General features: G+C 38.8%; 1 protein-coding gene across 2 annotated transcripts in view; it reads left to right on the forward strand.

Moving 5' to 3' along the window:
* Positions 1-20,997, forward strand: part of rims4 (regulating synaptic membrane exocytosis 4) — a 91,150-nt gene extending 70,153 nt beyond the window's left edge. For both annotated transcript variants that reach the window (XM_003220603.4, XM_008110086.3), the window contains exons 3-6: positions 7,493-7,605; positions 9,113-9,214; positions 10,190-10,329; positions 12,102-20,997. In XM_003220603.4, the coding sequence (XP_003220651.1) occupies positions 7,493-7,605; positions 9,113-9,214; positions 10,190-10,329; positions 12,102-12,320 (574 nt within the window). In that variant the 3' untranslated portion in view covers positions 12,321-20,997. The remainder of the gene's footprint in view (positions 1-7,492; positions 7,606-9,112; positions 9,215-10,189; positions 10,330-12,101) is intronic.
* Positions 20,998-21,011: the final 14 nt, after the last annotated feature.

A 21,011-nucleotide genomic window follows, 5' to 3' on the forward strand; every position in this document is an offset into this window, starting at 1 on the left:
GTCCATTAATGTTTCAGTTAATCACCCTAATTAGCATTGGAAATGTTTTTGTCTCTTGCCTGGGGGCATCCTTTGTTCAGTCATTAGCCCTCAGAGTGTTGGTTCCCATCTACTGTTTTGATTTTAGAGTTTTGTAATACTGGTAGCCAGATTTTGTTCATTTTCATGGTTTCTTCCTTTCTATTGAAGTTGTCCACATGCTTGTGGATTTCAATGGCTTCTCTGTGTAGTCTGACATGATAGTTGTTGGAATGGTCCAGCATTTCTGTGTTCTCAAATAATATCCTGTGTCCAGGCTGGTTCATCAAATGCTCTGCTATGGCTGATTTCTCTGGTTGAATTAGTCTGCAGTGCCTTTCATGTTCTTTGACTCTTGTTTGGGCGCTTCGTTTGGTGGTCCCTATGTAGACTTGTCCACAGCTGCATGGTATCCGGTAGACTCCTGCAGAGGAGAGAGGATCCCTCTTGTCCTTCGCTGACCGTAGCATTTGTTGGATTTTCTTTGTGGGTCTGTAGATACTTTGTAGGTTGTGCTTCTTCATCAGTTTGCCTATGCGGTCAGTGGTTCCAATGCTAATTAGCATTGGAATAATAAACTAATAAACATTTCCAATGCTAATTAGGGTGATTAACTGAAACATTAATGCTGGCTTCCCAGTGACAAAGGACTCTTGCCACACCCTGGACTCTAGACAGATATATATTCTTTCCTTTCCTTACTTAGTTTATCCATACCTCACAACCTCTGAGGATGCCTGCCATAGATGTGGGCAAAACGTCAGGAGAGAATACTTCTGGAACATGGCCACACAGCCTGAAAGACATACAACATCCCTGAAAACCATCAGGAAATCATCTAGGTTCATCAGTCTCCCAGGACAGATCATTTTAGTCAATCCCCAGCACCTGCAGAGATTTTGAGTCACAGCAAAGTCATCACATTGTGATCTGACCATGACAACAGAAGTTCAGAAGGTTCTTTGTCTTCATAATCTCATCCACCAAAAAAATAAATAAGGTTCAGAATGTACCCAGATGTCTGAGTGGGCCAGATACCACTTGGGATGGACCTAGGGTGGTCATGTCAGGCATAATGTCCTGAGATACTCCTGATGCGGTAGCCTTGGCATGGATGTTGATGTTACTCAACAACACAAGCTAAGAGGAGTCCAATAATACTTCAAGACCATTCTAGCTAACTCAGAAAGAAAAATGGTTGAGCAGTAGGTTGGCAGTACACCAGGAGAATCCCTAATCAAAGGTTGGACTTGGTCTTAAACCAACAATGGAAAACATTACAGGCTTGAAGGCAGGAAGGTGGCTGGACTCTGACTCCCAATATCCCTCACTATTGCTTGTGCTGACTGCCTGAAATGGGAACTACTGTGTAAACAATCTCTGGAGGGCCACACAATTCTCATTCCAGCATTAAAAGTTTTGCAACCAAATTACCATAGTTAGCCATCAGTGCAATCACAGTGGTATGGAGGGCTTTTCTTGAACCCAGTAGCTACCTGAATTGAAATATATTTCAATTTTAAAGTGGGGAGAGTTCTGATATGCCTGTGAAAAAGAAGAAGAATATTTCTGAAAACTGTCCTGCTTCCTAGGAAGAGGGGACACTGGAAGTGCATTTAGTTGTTCATATTATCAGAAACAGCAAGGACTGATCAACTTTCAGGAGTCAAAGTGATGAAGAAAAAGCCAATTGTAAAATATTATTTGCCCCATTTATTCTTAGTTGGACAAATATAGAAGGACAGTTTGTTAGCAACTGTGATGCTGCAATGAATATATTTAATGTAAAGACAGGTGAATGCAATATATTCCTGTCATTATCATTAGTGCTTTATTTACAGACAGTGTCCACTGGCCAAATCCCTTAAATTGCAGGGGGAGGGAGAAAAGAAAATGATTGGTTGCAGTTCTTTTGGCCAACTCACAAGTCACATGTAGTTTTGGATTCAGCATCTACCAGCTCTGTGGATAAGAACTGCTCGTTAGCTTTTTAAACTCTACAGTAGCAGCTGAAAATGAAACCTTGTTCTTAACAGAGCTTGGAATATTGCTGTCAAAAATCATTCATTATTATTGTTGCAAGAATGCTATAGCTCCTAATTAGAGAATCCTTGTTACATTGCTAAAACAAAACAAAAAATACCAGGAGTAGCTAAATTAGTATATTTCAAAGTTGTTTTTGAAAAGTCATCTGTGAAAGTTGTAACCACTGGTCTTTGGTTGACAACACACTCTTCCTTTATATCTCAATCTCACCTCTGATAGAAGCATAAGTGTGCAGTGACTAGCTGCTACCGTGTTTCCCCGAAAATAAGACAGTGTCTTATATTAATTTTTGCTCCTAAAGATGCGCTAGGTCTTACTTTCAGGGGATCTTATTTTTCCATGAAGAAGAATTCACATTTATTGTTGAACAAAAAAATGAACATTTATTATATACTGTACAGTAGTTGTTATCACAAACCAGCATAACCAGACAAACTGTGAATCCTATCAAGAATTTCTTGTTACTACCAGTATTTCCATGTACAACACTTTATGGTATGTACATTTACCGATCCTGCATGCTCTGGTGTTCTGTTCGTTGGGCATGCTTCCAAACAAAAACTTTGCTAGGTCTTACTTTCGGGGGAGGCCTTATATTTAGCAATTCAGCAAAACCTCTACTAGGTCTTATTTTCTGGGGATGTCTTATTTTGGGGAAAACAGGGTATGTTTAGCTTAGGCAATCCCCATTGTCCGAGGATGCTTGTCTTCCAGGTGTACTGTGCTGGCGGTGGGTACGAAGGTGACTATGGAGCCCTATTCTTGACCCACATGTTCTGACCCACAGTAAAGAAGAAGAAGTGCTATGTTTATGGAGCATTGACATCAATGGCTCTAGGAACTAAACTTTTTGTTATAGGAACCCCATTACAGTTGGCTCTCTGTGGATACGTTATGCTAGAATAGGGAGAGGAGTACATTAGTTTTACTTTTGAATCTGTGAAAGAACAATAAAAGGGAGAAGAGGTGGAGTGATCCCTAAGAATATTAGTCAATTATAGGTTGCGATGGGTTGTTAAAACCTGAGAGGATTTTAGGTCACTGAAATATAGCGTAATGTAATTCAGATTTCACCTTCTTGCATCTGACAAAATACGTGATCTCCAGGAATTGTCTAAGTCCTTCAGGTGATATTATGGTATGTTTCTGCAAAAAGTTACCACAGAATCACCCTGGATGATCTAGCAAATTCCTGGAAAAAATATAAGTGTACCTTTCTAGAAATTTTCCAGGACCTGCAAGGTGACTCTATGGTTACATCCAGCAGAAGCCATTCATTTCAGTTGGAGTCACTATTATTTATGGCTTCTAGTTCCATTGTAAATTCAGGGGTGTATCCCCTACAGATATTAGAGTTGTACCTTTACTGCTGCTCTTTAACTCTTTAAACACTGGGCATCGCAATGTTTCCAACAACCTCAACACTCACACCACTTTAACTGACATGGCACAATGATACAGAATCTAGTTTCATTACTGAGATAGCTTCTTTAAAGCCCAGACTAAAACCCAGAGTGAGTTCACCACACCATTGCTGTGGGACAATAGCTCTTTGAGGTTAAGTAACTTGGGAAACATCGAAAACAGACAAAACCTTTGAGCATGAGCTCGATGTTCTGTGGCAGCAGTTGGCATGCAAGATCTTGGAAGCAGCTCAAAAATAGATTTGAAAAGAGGTCACAAACTCCACATGGACAAGAAAAGAAATTAATGATAGGTCTGCCTAAACTTAGCTACGCGGCACTGCTTTCCACATTCTAATGCGTCACATTTGGCAAGTTGGAGGGGAACAGTTCCCACTTGGGATTTTCTTCAAAGCAGCCTTCGCTGCACAAAAATTGTGTTCATTAGTTTGCTCAAGCTCCCTGTCACTTTCTAAAATAGGATTTTAAAAGCAGGTCAAGACTATTGATGAATTATCAGAGAGCAGAGGTTGTGGAGAAAATCTGGCACAGCGAGATGGTCCCTCTGGGCATCAAACTGATTGGTGGTTTGACAGGTCTGCTAAGCTCAGAAAAGTTTGGGATTGCAACACCCAGAATCCTACAAATAGTATTCTGGAAATAATTCTCATGAGAATAATGATATCAAATGGTGACTGAAGAATAAGCTAAATAAATTATTTGTTATTTAAAAGGGGTGATTTTTAGTGTTAACTGCTTTGGAGACCTGTTTCATGTTGAGGAATTGAGCTTCCATATGGGGAAATTAATAAATAAAACTTCCCAAAAATTGGCTTTGACTATGCATTTATTGAGATGTACAGCTTTTTCTCATGCTCTATGGCCAGTACAAACAAATGCCTCTCATGCATGTGAATGATGTTGGACAAGGAGACAACTTCTCTGTTTTTTCTTCTTCTAATGGTACCATCAGAACTTTGGCAAAGTTCATCTTTTGGACTGGAGCTTTCCAAACCCAGCCTGCCAAAACAAAACAAAAAAACCCTCCAAAACAAATCATCAAGCTGCAGCCTATTTCTAATAACCAAGCTGGCTGGGGATTTTGAAAGCTGCAGTCCAGAAAAGTAACTTTGCCAAACTCTGAGGTGGTTGAGAAGCATAGAGCCAGAGGCAGCACTCATGGGGCTATCAGTACATTCACTTTAAACAACAGAAAAAGACGAAGATGACAGTGGCTGGATAAGGCATTAGGTAAGCAGGAGTGATTACTGAAGCAGCGTGGCTGGCTATTATGCATAAAACCATATTCATTCATTATCTTTTATTAACTTTGCTCCTGATACTGCTATTGCTGTGGCATGATTTTATTTGTTTTATATATATCATATGGACATTTTTTTCTTAGCTGCTTTGGGAACGTGAATTATTTAGGGTATACCTGCATTTTTATCAGGCTAACAAGTTGGCTAAAGAAAGTGAGGCCTTTGCTGTAGACTCTGGCAGCCTTTCCTAGTCTATATGTTGTTCCCCAGTAACAACTCTAGACATCTTAATGCTACTCTGACGTTACTTGGCTACACATGTTCAGGTTTTCACTTGTGAAATGTTGGGAGTATATGAACTTAGTATCTGTGAAGGCTCATCATGCCTGAACGCACCCAAGCTGGACCAGTCTCTTGTCCTGCTGATCACTTATAACAGTGGTTCTCAACCTGTGGGTCCCCAGATGTTTTGGCCTTCAACTCCCAGAAATCCTGACAGCTGGTAAACTGGCTGGGATTTCTGGGAGTTGTAGCCCAAAACACCTGGGGACCCATAGGTTGAGAACCACTGACTTATAGCATGCTTTTTGTTGACCCCAGCAGTGCTGTAATAATCCCTGACCTCTCTTGACTTCATTTAAATTTGATGATGAAGCACACAGTGGATCATCAGCCAGGGCCAGTTAACTCATCTGTATAAACTGGAGGAGTGAAATATGATTTCAAACTGAAGTCTGATTTAATTTTATTTAAATCATTAACATGCTGCTGAAGGAATTGCTTCATTCATTACAATGACTAGTAGGCAAAGGTCATAGGAGGAGAAAGATTGATATTCTTTTTTCAGAATATTCATGAACTGGAGGCACCTTATTGAATCCAGCAGTTAATTGAAAAGTTTCTTCTTGTACTACAAATCTCAGAATCCCCTAGTTAGCATAGCCAGACACACTTTACTTGCAGAATCCTTCTGGGACTATGGTGTGATTTAAAAATGAAGTCTGTACCTTGCTTTAAAGGGAATGTGGTGTCCAGTCCGAGACCATCACATTAATTGTTCTGCCTCCAGCAGAAATGTGTCTTGGGCACTTTTTTTTGTCTGTACAAAAGCTTCATTATCTCAGCCCCATATGTTGACAATTTTGGGAATATTTTGGAAATTGCCCCATCTCCACATCTCTTTCACACTTCACCAAACCTTCATTCTACAATTGGAAACCTCTTGGTGCATAATGCTCATGGCTGCACTTTTTTCAAAGAGCATGCAGTGGTGGAGAGAGACGTTAGACAAAACCTAGCAGTACTTAGCAAACTGTTCAAATGTTTGAGCTGCTGTGTTCATAACCCTTTTCCTCCTGTCCCCTTATCTGTAAAGTTACACTGCTATAGTAGTATTCTATGTTACACAGAGAGAAACAAAATGGTCAACATAACTGGCCTGATTTGCAAAGTCTTCGTGTTCTTCCCAGGCTTTTAATCTTTGAATCATCATTTATGGCTTCCAACATGTTACAGATGAAAACAGGACCAACTGTGACCAATTAACACAGTTAAAATGGCAAAACTTATTAATAAGGAAGAACACCAAAGCTAGGAAAGGCTGCAGAGTTTGTTTTTGCCTTTGCCTACTGCAGTGGTTCTCAACCTGTGGGTTCCCAGGTGTTTTGGCCTACAACTCCCAGAAATCCCAGCCAGTTTACCAGCTTTTAGGATTTCTGGGAGTTGAAAGCCAAAGCATCTGGAGACCCACAGGTTGAGAAACACTGGCCTACTGGAAAGAGCAACATTTTGCTTATTTCCCTTCCTTCTTTTCTCCCTTGCTGAGTCAATTGAGAGCAAACTACTTTTTCCATTTTGAACTCAATTTGCAGCAATTGAAGTGAGCTATCAAAAAGGTGGGTGGGTTGGTGGAAAACATGCGTATTTTAAAAATGGCTGAAAGAGTGGAAGGACAGAGGATTAATCAATCAAGTCCACATATGCAAAGTTGAGACATTATCCCTGATGAAAATTTAAATACCCCATACCACATCTGTAATATCTTAATGTGCTAAGAAAAAGTATTAGTAAATTTTGCATCTTGTTTTTATCATGGACTGTGTCACTACTTTTTGTTTGTTTCTTGGAGAAACGTACAGAAATTCTACTGAGATGGAGAAGCCAAAATGAAAATAATACAAATAAGGAATGAATCAGGATATATTTCATTAGCTGCAATACGTCTTACAATATTATTATTCTTTTCCGCATAGTAGCTATTTTGAACATTTTTGATTACAAGAGGATGGTTAGAATTAAACATTTTCCATTTCCTGTATTTCCAGTGAATGCAAAAGAAGGAAAAGCAGGTCTCTCAGCTTTTAGATTTCTTCCCCAAAGTCATAGCTGCAGGACAAAGAGAGAATGCATACTGGCAAAAAATTAATTGCAAATCATTCAGTGCTGCAAGCTATAGATGTCCAGTTTCTCTTGCGGTATAGAAGCAGAGAGGCAGAGTAAAAATAACACTTATTGCCAATTCAGAAAAAGATCACATTTTCTCGCAAGATGATTTTTGTGCTGATAATAGTTTGTATGTAATTATAACAACTACACAAACAATCTTCTGAGAATTATGGAAAGAAAAATGAATGACATGTTATAAGTCAGTATGAAATTCAGTGAGACCAGAGCTTCAAATAGCTTTTAATTTCATGCATGTATCTAATTAATTTAAGGGTGTTTAATTGCTGGGTCATTGAAATAATGCCATTTATTCTGCAGCTTGAATTTCAGTGGCGTTCATCTGGCATCTGCTGGACAATTTAGCGATTTCCTGGGAAGTATGGGGCCAGCACAATTTGTGGGCCGCCAAACCTTGGCCACGACATCCATGGGTAAGAAACAGAAAACATACTATATGCGTGTACCTGTGTATTCGAGCATGTATTTCATCATCATCATCATCATTTAATTACTTATTAATCGCCCCCCATCCACGATGCTCTAGGCGATTTACAAGATAAAATTGTAAAGGATAAAAATATATACATACAAATATTGATAAAATTAACATAGATTAAAAGCTCTAGTAAAGAGCCAGGTCTTGAGTACTAGGGTAAAAGGCCCTAGCTCACGCATGGCTCTCATATAGGGCGGCAAGGCATTCCATAAGGCAGGGGCAGAAATAGAAAAAGCTCTGCGCCTGGTCCTTTCCAAGTGCACTTCTCTAGGACCTGATACATAGAGTAAGTCTCGTTGGGATGGTCGTTGCGACCTCCGATGATGGGAGAAGGAGAGACGGTCCCTAAGGTACGATGGGCCCTGGCCGTAAAGAGTTTTAAAAGTCAGAAGTAGCATCTTATATAGACCACGGTAATCACTTGGAAGCCAATGCAGATGCTGCAGCACTGGTGTTATGTGGCATTTAATGGGTGTTCTTGTGAGTAGCCTGGCTGCCGCATTCTGAACAATACGGAGCTTTCGGGTCGTGGATATCGGAAGGCCAACATACAGGGAGTTGCAATAGTCCAGCCTAGACGTGACTGTGGCATGGATGACTGTTGCCAGAGCCTCATCAGATAGATAGGGTGCCAGTTGCCTCGCTTGTCGTAGGTGGAAAAAGGCCTGTTTGCTGGCAGCAGCGACTTGAGCTTCCATTGTCAGCTGCGAATCTAAAACGACACCCAGGCTCTTAATGGTAGGCGAAGGAGATAGGGCAGCACCATCGAAGGTGGGTAGCAACTGGGTCAGACCAGTCGAGCGGCCATGCCAGAGAATCTCAGTCTTCGCCGGGTTCACCTTCAGTCTACTAGCACGTAGCCAGTTCGACAGAGCCTCCAGACATAAGGTGAAATTGTCTGGTATTGACGTTGCTCCAGGCTCCAAGCGCAGAAGGAGTTGGGTGTCATCCGCATATTTATAGTAGCAGCATCTATATCAAGGATGGGAGACAGCCAGGGAACTCTTTTCATCTGAAACTCAAATATTTACAGATATTTTCATTATTATTCTGCCATAGCCATAGCAGTATCACAAGTGTTTCACATTCATCATCCTTTTTAAAATTCTCCCAAGGATACATAACCATAAGTTTCCAGCTTGTGACAACCCTAAGGGGGACCTATCATGGGGGTTTCTTGACAAGATCTTTCAGAGGGGGGTCTACCTTTGCCTTCCTTTCAGGCTGACAGAGTAAGACTTGCCCAAGGAAACCCAGTGGATTTCCATAGCTGAGTAAGGATTCAAACCCAAGTCACAGTCCAGTGCTCAAGTCACTATATCCTACCGGCTGCCAATAAATAGACAGCACTAAACAGCAGTTTGATAAATATCTTATTGTAATTTAAACTGGTTTTGAGGAATTTATATTTGTCTTCAACTCAAATTGTGTTTTCTCCCCAGGGGATGTGGAAATCGGCTTACAGGAGCGAAATGGACAACTGGAAGTAGATATCATTCAAGCCAGAGGATTAACCCCAAAGCCTGGCTCAAAAACCCTCCCAGGTAACTTTTTAGAAAAGCCTCTTCAAGTTTTAAGAGCCTACTACTTTTTTGCCTCTACAAAATGCTGCAAAGTAGCTAAATCAATGATTGGCAAAGAGACAGGCAATGTTTGGTTTTGGAAATGAAAAACCTTGAAGATTAGGCTATTATCTCTAGCAAATCTATTTCCAGAAAAATAGTAGTAGATTCAAGCTATTTTTCTGTTCACTAATCTGCCACCAATTCATGTTTGTAATGGAACATCCTGAAAACAATTTTATACAAGGTGTCATCAGTCATGTAGGTACGAGAGAAGCAAAGTAAGCGCATTCCGCCAAATAAGAATTCTCCCCCCAATAATAATAATAATAATAATAAGAAGAAGAAGAAGAAGTAGTAGTGGTAGTAGTAGTATCCTGTTTTCTCTCTGAATTGAGAATCAAAGAGGCTCACAACCTTAAAAACAATACAATTTAAAACCTAAAAATATTAATATTAAAATAGAGTTAAACATGCAATTATTGGAACTCATTAGTTAAAATCGCATTAAAAGAAATAAGCAAAAACTGTTTAAAATAATTGAATATATACTTCAGTTCCTAAATTACTAGCATTGCAGTCACTTAAAACCACAGTTGGACATTTGGAAATAAAGTTTAGGACTCTAAAGAAAAGAGGTAGGTAAATATCAGAGTTTACGTGTGGATCATTTTCAGTGTCTCGCTCTTTTAAGTTTATTCTTCTTAGAATAAATATATACCAAAGCCTGTCATAATTTACCCAAATTCCTCCCAGCCATTATGCAAATACTACTTTCTTTTCTTTTTAGGCTTCTTTAAATACTCTAAAAATTAGCAATATACTGCAGGAATGGTTTCTTTCGAAACTAATTTTGGTCAATAAAACTGTTGTGATATCTTTATGTAAATGTTTTTTCAAATCATATATTTTTTATTTAAAGTAAAATAGCAAACCTTCACTCTGTTTCCTTCCAAGCTGCTTACATCAAGGCCTATTTACTAGAAAATGGGGTGTGCATTGCAAAGAAGAAGACCAAAGTGGCCCGGAAATCCTTAGATCCGCTGTACAACCAAGTGTTGCTCTTTCCAGAGAGCCCACAAGGCAAAGTACTGCAGGTAAGATAGGAGCATCCAAAACCTGTAAGAAAGCTGCACCTGGTGTAGCCAGGTACAGGTATGGCTCTTGTTGGGAGCAGGATACAACATGGAGCAGGTGTTGTGCATGTACTCTTTGAGGACTTGTCATGTTGCTGAAGAAAAATCAAGACTAAAGGGACACAATAACTTTGTACCAAAATGCAATTAGAAATAATATATTAACAGGTTCTCATCCAATTACAGAAAACGTATAGGCCAAACTAGAAGCAATATAGTGCAGATAGAATTGTAGAATCATAGAATAATAGAGTTGGAAGAGACCACATGGACCATCTAGTCCAACCTCCTGCCATGTAGGAAAAGCACAAAGTACCCCTGACAGATGGCCACCCAGACTCTGTTTAAAAGTTTCCAAGGAAGGGTGTTAATATAGCTCTGATTTCTCATTTGTTTTTGGATCAAATAAACTTTTTGATTAGGGATACCTTAGTAGGGAAGGAAAGCAGGTTGAAGTTGTTAGAAATGGTATGGGAAGGAGATGTAAGGTCATTATTGGATCTTGACTGGAAAAGGCTACTAAAGTGGAGAGTGGTCAAGAATCTGTTGATAGGGTTAAAAGAAAATGTGTATAAAGTCATATGGAGATGGTATACAACACTGCTTAAACTACACCATATTGACAAGAAGCACAGTAGCTACTGCTGGAGATGTGGCATGCATAAAGGGACATATTTTCATTTATGATGGGAATGTCCCCAACTGAGGAACTTTTGGAACAAGATATTTAAGGAAATTGGTAATATTATAGGACTAAACATTGCCTCGGGATGCTAAGTTAGCATTACTCATGGATGCCATAAAATTGAATTTAGAAATTGAAAAGAAAGAATTGGTGATTATTCTACTTACTGTGGTAAGGCTTATAATTGTAAGGAATTGGAAGATAGTAACCAGTCTCACTTTGGAAGCATGGTATGCTGAAGTATGGAATGTAACTTTAAATGACAAATTATCAATGGAAATGGGGGTGCTTAGAGGAGGAATTAAAAGATCAGAATTTGATTCATATTAGTTGGTTTTCATTAAATACATTTTAGAGTGTGACAAGGGAAAACAATACAATGATTCTGGAACATGGCCATACAGCCCGGAATACTCAAAGCAACCCAAAACAACCTCATTAGACAGGAATACTGGATATGACATTTGTTTGTTTGTTTATTTATATATTTTTGGAGAAGGAAATGATACTTGTTCAGGCTTCAGGCCTAGGTGGTGGTTCTAGGTGTTTGTAAAATGCACATTTTTTGTATACAGTTTATATTGAATGTTAATGTAAGTGTAAAACAACACATTTTTAAAAAGATACCTGCTTCCCTTCTACTTCACTTTTCTTTTTTAAGTAGATGTACCTAAGTATCCTAAAGGCACCAGATTGTGTCTCATCTTGGAAGATGAGTAGGGTTAATCTTAGTTAGTTCTTGCATGAGAGACCATAAATGAATCAAGCACTTCTCCTTGGGACCAACAAAAACTTTGCTTTGTTAGTTGGGCACTCTTATAACTGTCCAACCCCCAGGCAATATTTTATATTTTTCTGCCAATAACAAGGGAGGGGAGAAGCCAGCAAGTGACATTTTATACCATGAAAATATAAGGCAGTGTCCATGAACTGACATTCCCTCTGTCTCAAAGCATTGTCCAAAGTTATAAAGCTCATGACAGTGTCCTATCACGCGTGTGCTGTGGCTTACAGACTAAGCATGATTCCTTCTCCTCTTGTTTCCAAGGTGATTGTTTGGGGAAACTACGGACGTATGGAACGCAAACACTTCATGGGAGTTGCTCGGGTTCTTTTGGAAGAACTGGATTTGTCGTCTTTGGCGGTTGGCTGGTACAAGCTTTTCCCGACATCATCCATGGTGGATCCTGCAACCGCTCCATTGCTGCGCCAGTCCTCACAGCTTTCTTTGGAGAGCACAGTAGGACCTTGCTGCGACAGGTCTTAATGAGCAAGAAAGGACTGAGGGACTGCTTCTGTTTTTAAAGTCATGCTGTCAAGGTTTTGTTTGCCAGAACGCTGTCCTCAGGCACATTGCATCTTCAACCAGTCCTTGAGGGAGCCTGAAGGTGAGGATAGCCAAGTAACCTTGGGCAGGAAACGGGATAGAGGCCAGTGACCTTTCTACACCCAAGTAGGAAGAACAGCAGGGCATGAATCCTAATTGTGGAATGACATACACAAGACATACCTTTTTTGTTTCTGTTTTCCACTGTCATCCATACATCCTTGCTTCAGAGCAATGTGAAATCTTGAAAAATTGCAGCAACTTTTTAAAATTGGGGATGGTGTTTTCCTTTTCTCAGTGCTGTTTTACAAATTTGAAAAAAAGAGGACTTTTGGCAATTCTTAAATATTGAAAAGCAAATATCAGTCCTAAAAGAAATAGCAGTTTCAGGGAAACTTTATGGGTTTTGTAAACTGTTTTTGTTTCCTTTTAGAGGTGGGGCAGGGAGACGAATCTGCAACACTCTTTAGAACAAGTTCCATAGTTCTATTTGATATACAAATGCTGTTGCTGGATTTTTTTACACTGTGCCAAATTACCAGCAGTGTCTTCTACTACAGGACTTAGGCCAACAATACTACAGAAGCATTTTTGCTAGAAGTATATACTTTAATTACAACAGTAAGTTCTAATACAAAGACTGTAGCAAGTCTAGTAGCTGGAATGTTGCACAGAGAATATTGCTGAAAGCAAACAGGAAATCTTGCAGAAATAAGATTTGCTAGTACTAGCCAATTGTTAGATATGAACATTTTACACACACTCATGCCATAACTGACCTCAGCTTTTGCTTTCTCATATTCCCATATTCAAATCAAGCTTTGTATTTTCTGCTGCATATCTTGTGATGTGCCACATTGCTCTGGAATGCAGATTGGTTTGAGGTAGCAATATTTTATTCTACTGTTGCGAACAGAATTCTAGTCTTAAAGGTTATGTTTTCCTTGAAAGAGGGATATTGCAGAAGGTGACGTTCTATTTGTCACCTGGAAGACGTGCTTAGGAGATCTTGTAATCTTCATAGATAAAGGAAAAGAGTGATGCATCGATGCAGTATTATGTATAATACCTGTCAGGTGAAGAAACATGGAAGGAGGAATTGGGTTTTCAAAAGCTCAGACCCAAAAGGCAGTCAAAGACTTAGAAGGGTATTTTCACATGTGATACTAATGGCACTTTTTAACTCCTTGCAATGTGAATGAGTTTTAAATGATTGGAAAGTGGGGGAATAACATTGGCATTTCTTGTGGCATTTTGTCTATATGCAAATCCCTGAATAATATTTGTGTGTGACTTATGTGTACGCATTGTGCCCATGCTGCGTTATTGCTCTTCCATCTGGCACAATTACTCACCGCGTTGTATTCATTCTGGATTAAGTAAATATGGGTGTGTCTTCAATTACACTAACAAGAGGGTGATGCAGCAAGTAAAGCTTTACTTTTGAACACAGCTTAATAGAAATCTTCTGAAGCTGTAATGACTACCATCAAGGGATTGCAAGCGGCAAAAGTGACTTCCTGGGTCTCTTACGCCAATGTCCTGGTCACTGAAGATGGGCTTTTGGGATTGCATTTAAATGCAAAAAAAGAAGAACGATGTAAATACTTTATGTTAACATAAAGATAGGTATACATGTATATATATTCTGCATAGAGCTATAAAGACACTAGTTTTCAACAGAGTAATCCATGTGTGCTAGAGCAGTTGGGTGATTCATTTGACAGTGCCGAATGCACAGGTGAATTAATACAGCTTATCTGGACACAGCTGTGTCTGAAGTTTCTTCAAAGAGTGATTTTAGATGGTACCTTAGACTCTATCTGTATTTAAATCTACTTTTTGTACCTGACTAGCCGTTTCTTTTTGTTCTCATTTCTAACAAAGGTTTTTATTGTTGCTCTCTCACATCTGTCTTTCTTGTTTGGATGCCAAGGGAGATTTTATTTGACACTCTTAAGATGCCAAGTCCTGAACTGACATTTAGAAACTGTCTGGAAATGGCTTCCTGTCTTGTTATTACAGCACAGAGTAATATCAAGGCTCTCCGTGAACTATGAAATAAGCATGGCTAAAGCATGACTAGCTATAGAATGAAGCTTAGACAGTCATATATTATAGGTAGCGTTTTTAACAATTTGGGACATAATGACTGAAGTTAGGCTCAACAGTAATGAGCTATGCTAGAGGAAACTAATATAGACAATAAAATAATGAAACACTAGGAATTTTAAGTCTAGTAAAGTCATAGACGTTCCAGAGTTTTAGTCTGATTATCCTCATTTCTTCTATGCCTGTGATTTCCATGTAATTCCTTTTCTGAACCAGCTTTTTCTGCATTTGGGATAAAGGAAGATAGTTGCATGCTGGTCAAAATATGTTCTGACTCTTTGGATTTTATACAGAAATTATACTCCAGGCTGCCACCTCTTCATATTTGTGTAGTCAGTATTGGGCAGTATTGTACAATTTAACTGTGAATTAAAATAGGTTGGGTTAGATTTAGTGGTTGGTGGTAGCCATTAACACTTTTAAAACCTTATCTTCAAATGAACTATGGAGGGAGGCAAACACATTCCAGACCTGGGTATTAAGCTGCAGTTGTTCATATTGTTTAAAGATGTGTATGTTGTTTCAGCCAGTCATGTTTTGTATGTGTCTGGCAGTCAGTTGCTCATTCTTCCTCAAATGTTGATGGGGACCTAGGAGTAAAATGGCTGAAATAGATCTCTGCTATCATAACCTGTTGATACATCACAACAATAGACTTGGTTCTGAAATGGCTGCAGATTTTGAAAAGGAGCTCAGAATTAAGACATCCCACAGAACCAGTTCAAATACAATCCTATAATGTGGATGAACAGAGGAATAATTTGTTTCAAATAAAAAAAATACACAAAACAAAAGGAATAATTTGGAAGTGACCTAGAATTTGTTCTTTTAAAATACCCAACACATTTCAATATCTGGTGCATAACTCTCTTTGCAATTCAGATGAAAACTAGGACATGTGTGGACAAGCAACATCAGCATGTGGTTAAGATGGCAAAAATTATTAGTGAAAAAGGGAAGATATAGCAAAAGAGCTTCAGCAGTTTGCTTTTGCCTAAAGCTACTGGGCAAGGCCCCTTTCTTCCTGTGCTCCCAAGTGTGCTTTCATTTTCCATCCTCTGCAAAACCCTTCAATTTTACTGGAAACATGTGAGCCAGCCTGGATTCAGCATTGGAGTATAACTCCAGGGACTAGGATTTGAATTCTGTTGAGCCATAGAAACCCATTGAGTGACCTTGAGCAAGTGTCACTCTCTCAGCCTCAGAGGAAGGCAAAGACAACCCCCATCCTGAAAAAAACTTGCCAAAGAAAACCCTTGATAGGTTCACCTTAGGGTTACTGAAAGTCAGAAATGACTTGAAGGAATACAGCATCAAATCTTTGCTACTGAGCTGAGTCCAGGGTGGGAGAAAGAGCTCTTGTCTGTTGGAGGCAAGTATGAATGCTGCAATTATGTGAATGTTGCTACTGAGCATTAACTTCTAATATAGTAATGCAAAACAACATGAAAGTACCATTAAAGTCATACATATCAATAACATAATAGAGCACCATTCCTTCATGAGCATCCCTGCTTCTCTTAGGTTGCTATGAAGAAAAGAAAGTCCTTGCCTTTGTAGAAGCCATTTTATCCTTGCCAAAACTCTTGTTGAACAATGTTGTGCTGGATTCACATATGATCCACTTTTTCATTTTCAGTAAGGACATCAGTGCATACAGAAAGTACATATATTTATATCCCTTTCCAGCCAAATTCCTGCCTGTGCCCTCAAAAGTTGACCCCAAAAGTAGCAGGTCTTGCATCTAAACTAAGCTTGTTTTCAACAGGTGAAATGTTTCTGCATCCTCTTTTCAACTGGGATACCCAGAAATAGTTAAGAAACTCCTAACGGAGCTGAAATGATTGTGCTAAAAGGAACATCCTATTGAGTCCCAGTCTGGATCCTCTTTTCTTCTGTGTCCGATTGCACAGTCCCAAAGTGTTCCTTTACATCTTCAAGACATCCCTTTCTCTACCACATCTAGCAATGCATTTGTATGAGTCATATGCTTCTGAAACTAACCCAAAATTTTAGTGGAGTAGGGTAGCTTATTGTGTAGCCTTTACAAAAAATTCTTGGGACCCTTTAGGTCTAACCTCTAGTTGTCATTTTAGCTTTGCAAAGCAAGTGTTTTTCACATTTTAAACCTGATATCTTACTGCCTTTTAAAGGTTTAAAACAGATTGGTGTCTATCTGTACATTTTAATTGTTGCTTCTTTAATAGGGAAGTAGTAGCTGTGTTTGGAAGAATCAGCATGTGTCCGATAGGTGACTATTTGTGAGCTCATACTTGCGCCCTAAATTTGGCAGCTTGTTAATGGGAAGATCTAAGGCTTGGGCACGTTTTGTGATGGCACCTGTTTTTTATCCTCTTTGCTCTTTGGTTTAATAACTGTGACCATTACATCCCTAAGAGCAAAGCACTATCTCCCTCAGCCATTGTCTTGAGAAAGAGGAAAATACTGGCAATGAGATCTATTGCTCTGTTGTTCTCTTCAGAAGGGATGACTGGTCTCATATCCACAGTTTCTTCCGATGCAAATATAGGTTTTCCAATTCTCTGTACTTTATATTCCCTTTCTCCAAATGCATATGGTAGAAACAGAGAGAAAAGCAAAGGTTCTCTTAGGGTGCACCTACACAGTAAAATAATGCAGTTTGACACCACTTTAGCTGCTATGATGCAATGCTGTGGAATCCTGGGAGTTGCAGTTTGGTCCCAGCCTTATTTGGCAGACAAAGCTAAATACCTTGTAAAACTACAGCTCCCATTATTTCACAGCCTTGAGGCATGGCAGTTAAAGTGGTGTCAAACTGCATTAATCCTACAGTGTAAATCCCCCCTAGTTATGAAGGTTAACCTTTGAAGCACGTAAGTGTCCATAAAGAAGCATGTCAACATCCTCTAACATAAAACTATTCTCATTACACAGGACGTGTTCCTTACCCTCCAACACGTCACAGATTAACACTGGGAAATATGTGGTGAAGAAACACCAGAGTGTGGTCAAGATCACTAAAGTTATTAATGAAAACGCACATGTTAGGGGAGTCTGCAGTGGTTTGCTTTTGCCTGGGTTTCCCGAGAAGGACAGGTTTCCATCTCTTTCCCTCTCCTACCAGCTAAATGAATGTGAAGTAGTTTTGCACTTTGAGATCAGTTTGCAGCAATGGAAGAAAGTTGAGGGCAAAGTGGGGAGGTGGAGGAACAGAGAGAAGTTGCAATACTTCAAAAGGTGCAGGAAAAAGTGGGGCAACACGTGAATCGGGATTGTCCCCAGAGGCAACTGGAGGATATGGTGCTCAGGTGCATTCAGGAAGTCTCTTTTTGGAATAAAGAGTTGAATCAGTATTTCTAGTGCCTGTAAACACCAGATCATTCTTCCGATATAAGCAGAGCTGTCCTTAAGGATCAGGGATTAAGCAAACCAGCCTGCGCTTAGCTCAACCCATGCTTCCTAGCTTTTGGGGGAAAGGACTTTTGGAGGAAGAAAACCTGATTTGTGAATGCTTTTGTTGTACATAAATATACCTTTTTAATGTTTTTAATACTGGATCCCTTATATATGTACTATTTAAACCAACTTAGGTCTTCAGGCTTAAGGAATGTCATTGGTTTATGTATAGAGCAAAATGCTGTGGATGTTGAGGCCGTAAGAATCTCAATGTAAAGCATGTTTAGTTGTAACCACCTTGAAGCGTAGGACAACTTTTTTAACGAAACTTATTTTAAGTTATTTAAACTTAAGGTATTTAATAATTTTGACACTGGAGAAATATTTTCTTTAAAAATAAAAAATGCTGTATGTTTTTTTTAAACAAATTATATAATTTAACCTTTTTTCAAGGAAAATGATAGTCTCTTGATACAATATGTATTCATGGCTTTTCCTGATCCAGATAATTTAAGACATAAAAATAAGTGGAAAACAAGCTAATCACAATGGATTCAATGGAACATCCACACGATTAACATTCTTTGAGTTAGGGTCTTATGAATTTAGCATTAGATACTCTGTATTATATTTTATTAACTTGTAATTCCCCCATTCCCCCCCCCCCCAAAAAAAAGGATGTAAATAGCTGTCAGGAATTAGTCCTATAGAAACGTCACTTGAAACTATCATTGTTGTTATTATTAATATTGTGTAAGAATATATTTGCAATTGATCATTACATCTCTGCTGAAGGTCTTTGCCTAAGATCTAAGCCTTTCTTGAAAGAATTGATGTTGTATTTTCAACATGAAGAAAACAAATCTACTTAGCTAGTTTGTCATAATCTTGTATTCTGTAAACAAAACAAAAACATCTTTTTATAAAGAGAGTCTGAATAGGCATACAAGCAATAATATATTCCCTTTGTGATGTGCGGGTGGCCATACCTGGTACAGTACGTGGTGACAGTCTTGGTTCATAGGGCCATCAGCTCTGGACAGACCATAATAGCATTGGTTATCTGGATAATTGTGAAAAAAAATAAAATTGGATAGTACTATGGTGATGGTTTCATCCAATCTGTTTCTGTAAGCAAATACATTTACTGGCCATAAAATTTTTGTAGTAGACTTTCATGCTACAGTTGTCAAAAGGTTCAATATGAAGCTCACAGATGTACGAGGTCTCCTTATTTTCTGATAAGTGTTGAGCATTTGTCACCGTTGTTTCGGGTACCGTCACTGCCAATGTTTTGTATTCTCAAACTGATGGCTATTCTGCCCTCTAACGGCAAAGATGCCTCATTGGAACTAAAAGGAGATGGGTTTCTTTTTCCTGAGCTGTTGTTCCATCCTTTGTTATTATTGTACGTGATACCACAGTCGGGAAATACATGCACCTTTATAAACTATAAGCCTAGATTGAGATGCAAACCACTGAAAATTATAGTATTTATATGTACTTTTATGTGACGAAAAATAATACTGTGAAGAATATTTTGCTTATCTGCCTGCTTAATGACAGGAAACAAAATAACTTTGTTTTAACTTACTTTCATCATAAATTTCATCCACACAGTGAAAAAAAGGAATTAGATTCCAAAAAGTTCTAAAGTTTAGCCTCAACTAAAGAAAGTAGCAGGTAAACACCAATGGGATTTATCAAATTGATAAAACACATTATTCTTGCCAATATGTTGTCTCAGAATGGAGACTTGGCCCACCAGTTGTTTGTGACTACAGCTCCCATAATTTGGGGTAAAACTTCTAAGATTCCTGGAGGGCCAAAATTGTGATACAGTTCTTGTGGTTCTGATCATCTACCCAGTAACCTTAAGAAATATTATAGAACATATTTTCTTTCATGGATTGGTTATGGATTTGGGAGCAGTCAGTGAAATTCAGAATACTGAACCTAGAACAGAGGCCAGCAACTACTGGTCCCTGGACCAAATCCAGCCCCACTGCATGTCTCCACCTGGCTTTATCTCCAGTTGCCAACCAGGAAAAAGAGCAGCATGGATAGTAAAAATAAATTGAAATGACAAGTTCAGCATCCTAATTTGGTTGACACACATAGTCCAACCTGGTTAGACCGATGCTTGTTGGCTTGCTGCTATAAATTTCCTCTTTTAGGTATTTTTTTCCAGATTAATACTGATTATAAATTTACATAGATAGCCAACAGAGACTCAGATGACATTTATGTTTCGTCTCTGGATGTGTTCATGATCTTGATTAACTTCTTTCCTTCATAGTGGCTTAGGCTGGCTCTACACTGTTGGATTAATGCAATCCAACACCACTTGAACTGCCATGGTCCAATGCTGTTTTATCTGGGAATCATAGTTTGGAGAGGAATCAACATTCTTTGAGAGAGAAGATTAAAGGCCTTGTAAAACCACAATTGCCAAGACTTCACAGCATTGTGCCATTACAGCTCAAGTGGTGTTACACTGCATTAATTCTACAGTGTAGATGCACCCTTAGTAATGAGGACTAACTTTTGTTTGCTAGATGTGAAGATAGTGGAATATATTGTATTGGATAATTCTTAAACTGGGAGGTATCTGTTTTCTTGCGGGATATTTCTTTCCCACTAGCATGCCTACCTTTTTTTAGCAGTTTTCTTCCCCATGGCTCAGCAGTTTAACAAGTGGGCACAACTGGGCAGCAAGATACTTTTCATCCTTATAGTGCTAGAATTTACCTATTTTTACTTCTTGGGAACATATAGTGTACAACATAAGATCTCTAAAAGATTCAAGTGTCCAAAGGAAGGTTTCATCTTCTACTAAAAAAAAACCTGCTGCAATTTTAATAAGGTGCATGAACTTCCCTGCTTGGGATTTCTGTGGCAAATTGCCCTGTACACAATAACAACGTTGTACATGCAGCAAAAGTGTGACTTAGCACATAGTGTCTGGCACATTCATGTTGGACACTGTCCGTTGTCTTTAAGGGAAGAACCTAATGTGCTGTTTTCCTTTGTCAGTTTTATCCAGACAATACACAATGGTTGGATAATTTAGTGTTAAGCTGATGAAACTGTTGAAAATAACAATAAAACCTTTTTTTAAAAAAAACCTGGATGTTTTAA

Source organism: Anolis carolinensis, chromosome 4 (assembly GCF_035594765.1).
Source record: "Anolis carolinensis isolate JA03-04 chromosome 4, rAnoCar3.1.pri, whole genome shotgun sequence".
Lineage (NCBI taxonomy): Eukaryota > Metazoa > Chordata > Lepidosauria > Squamata > Dactyloidae > Anolis > Anolis carolinensis.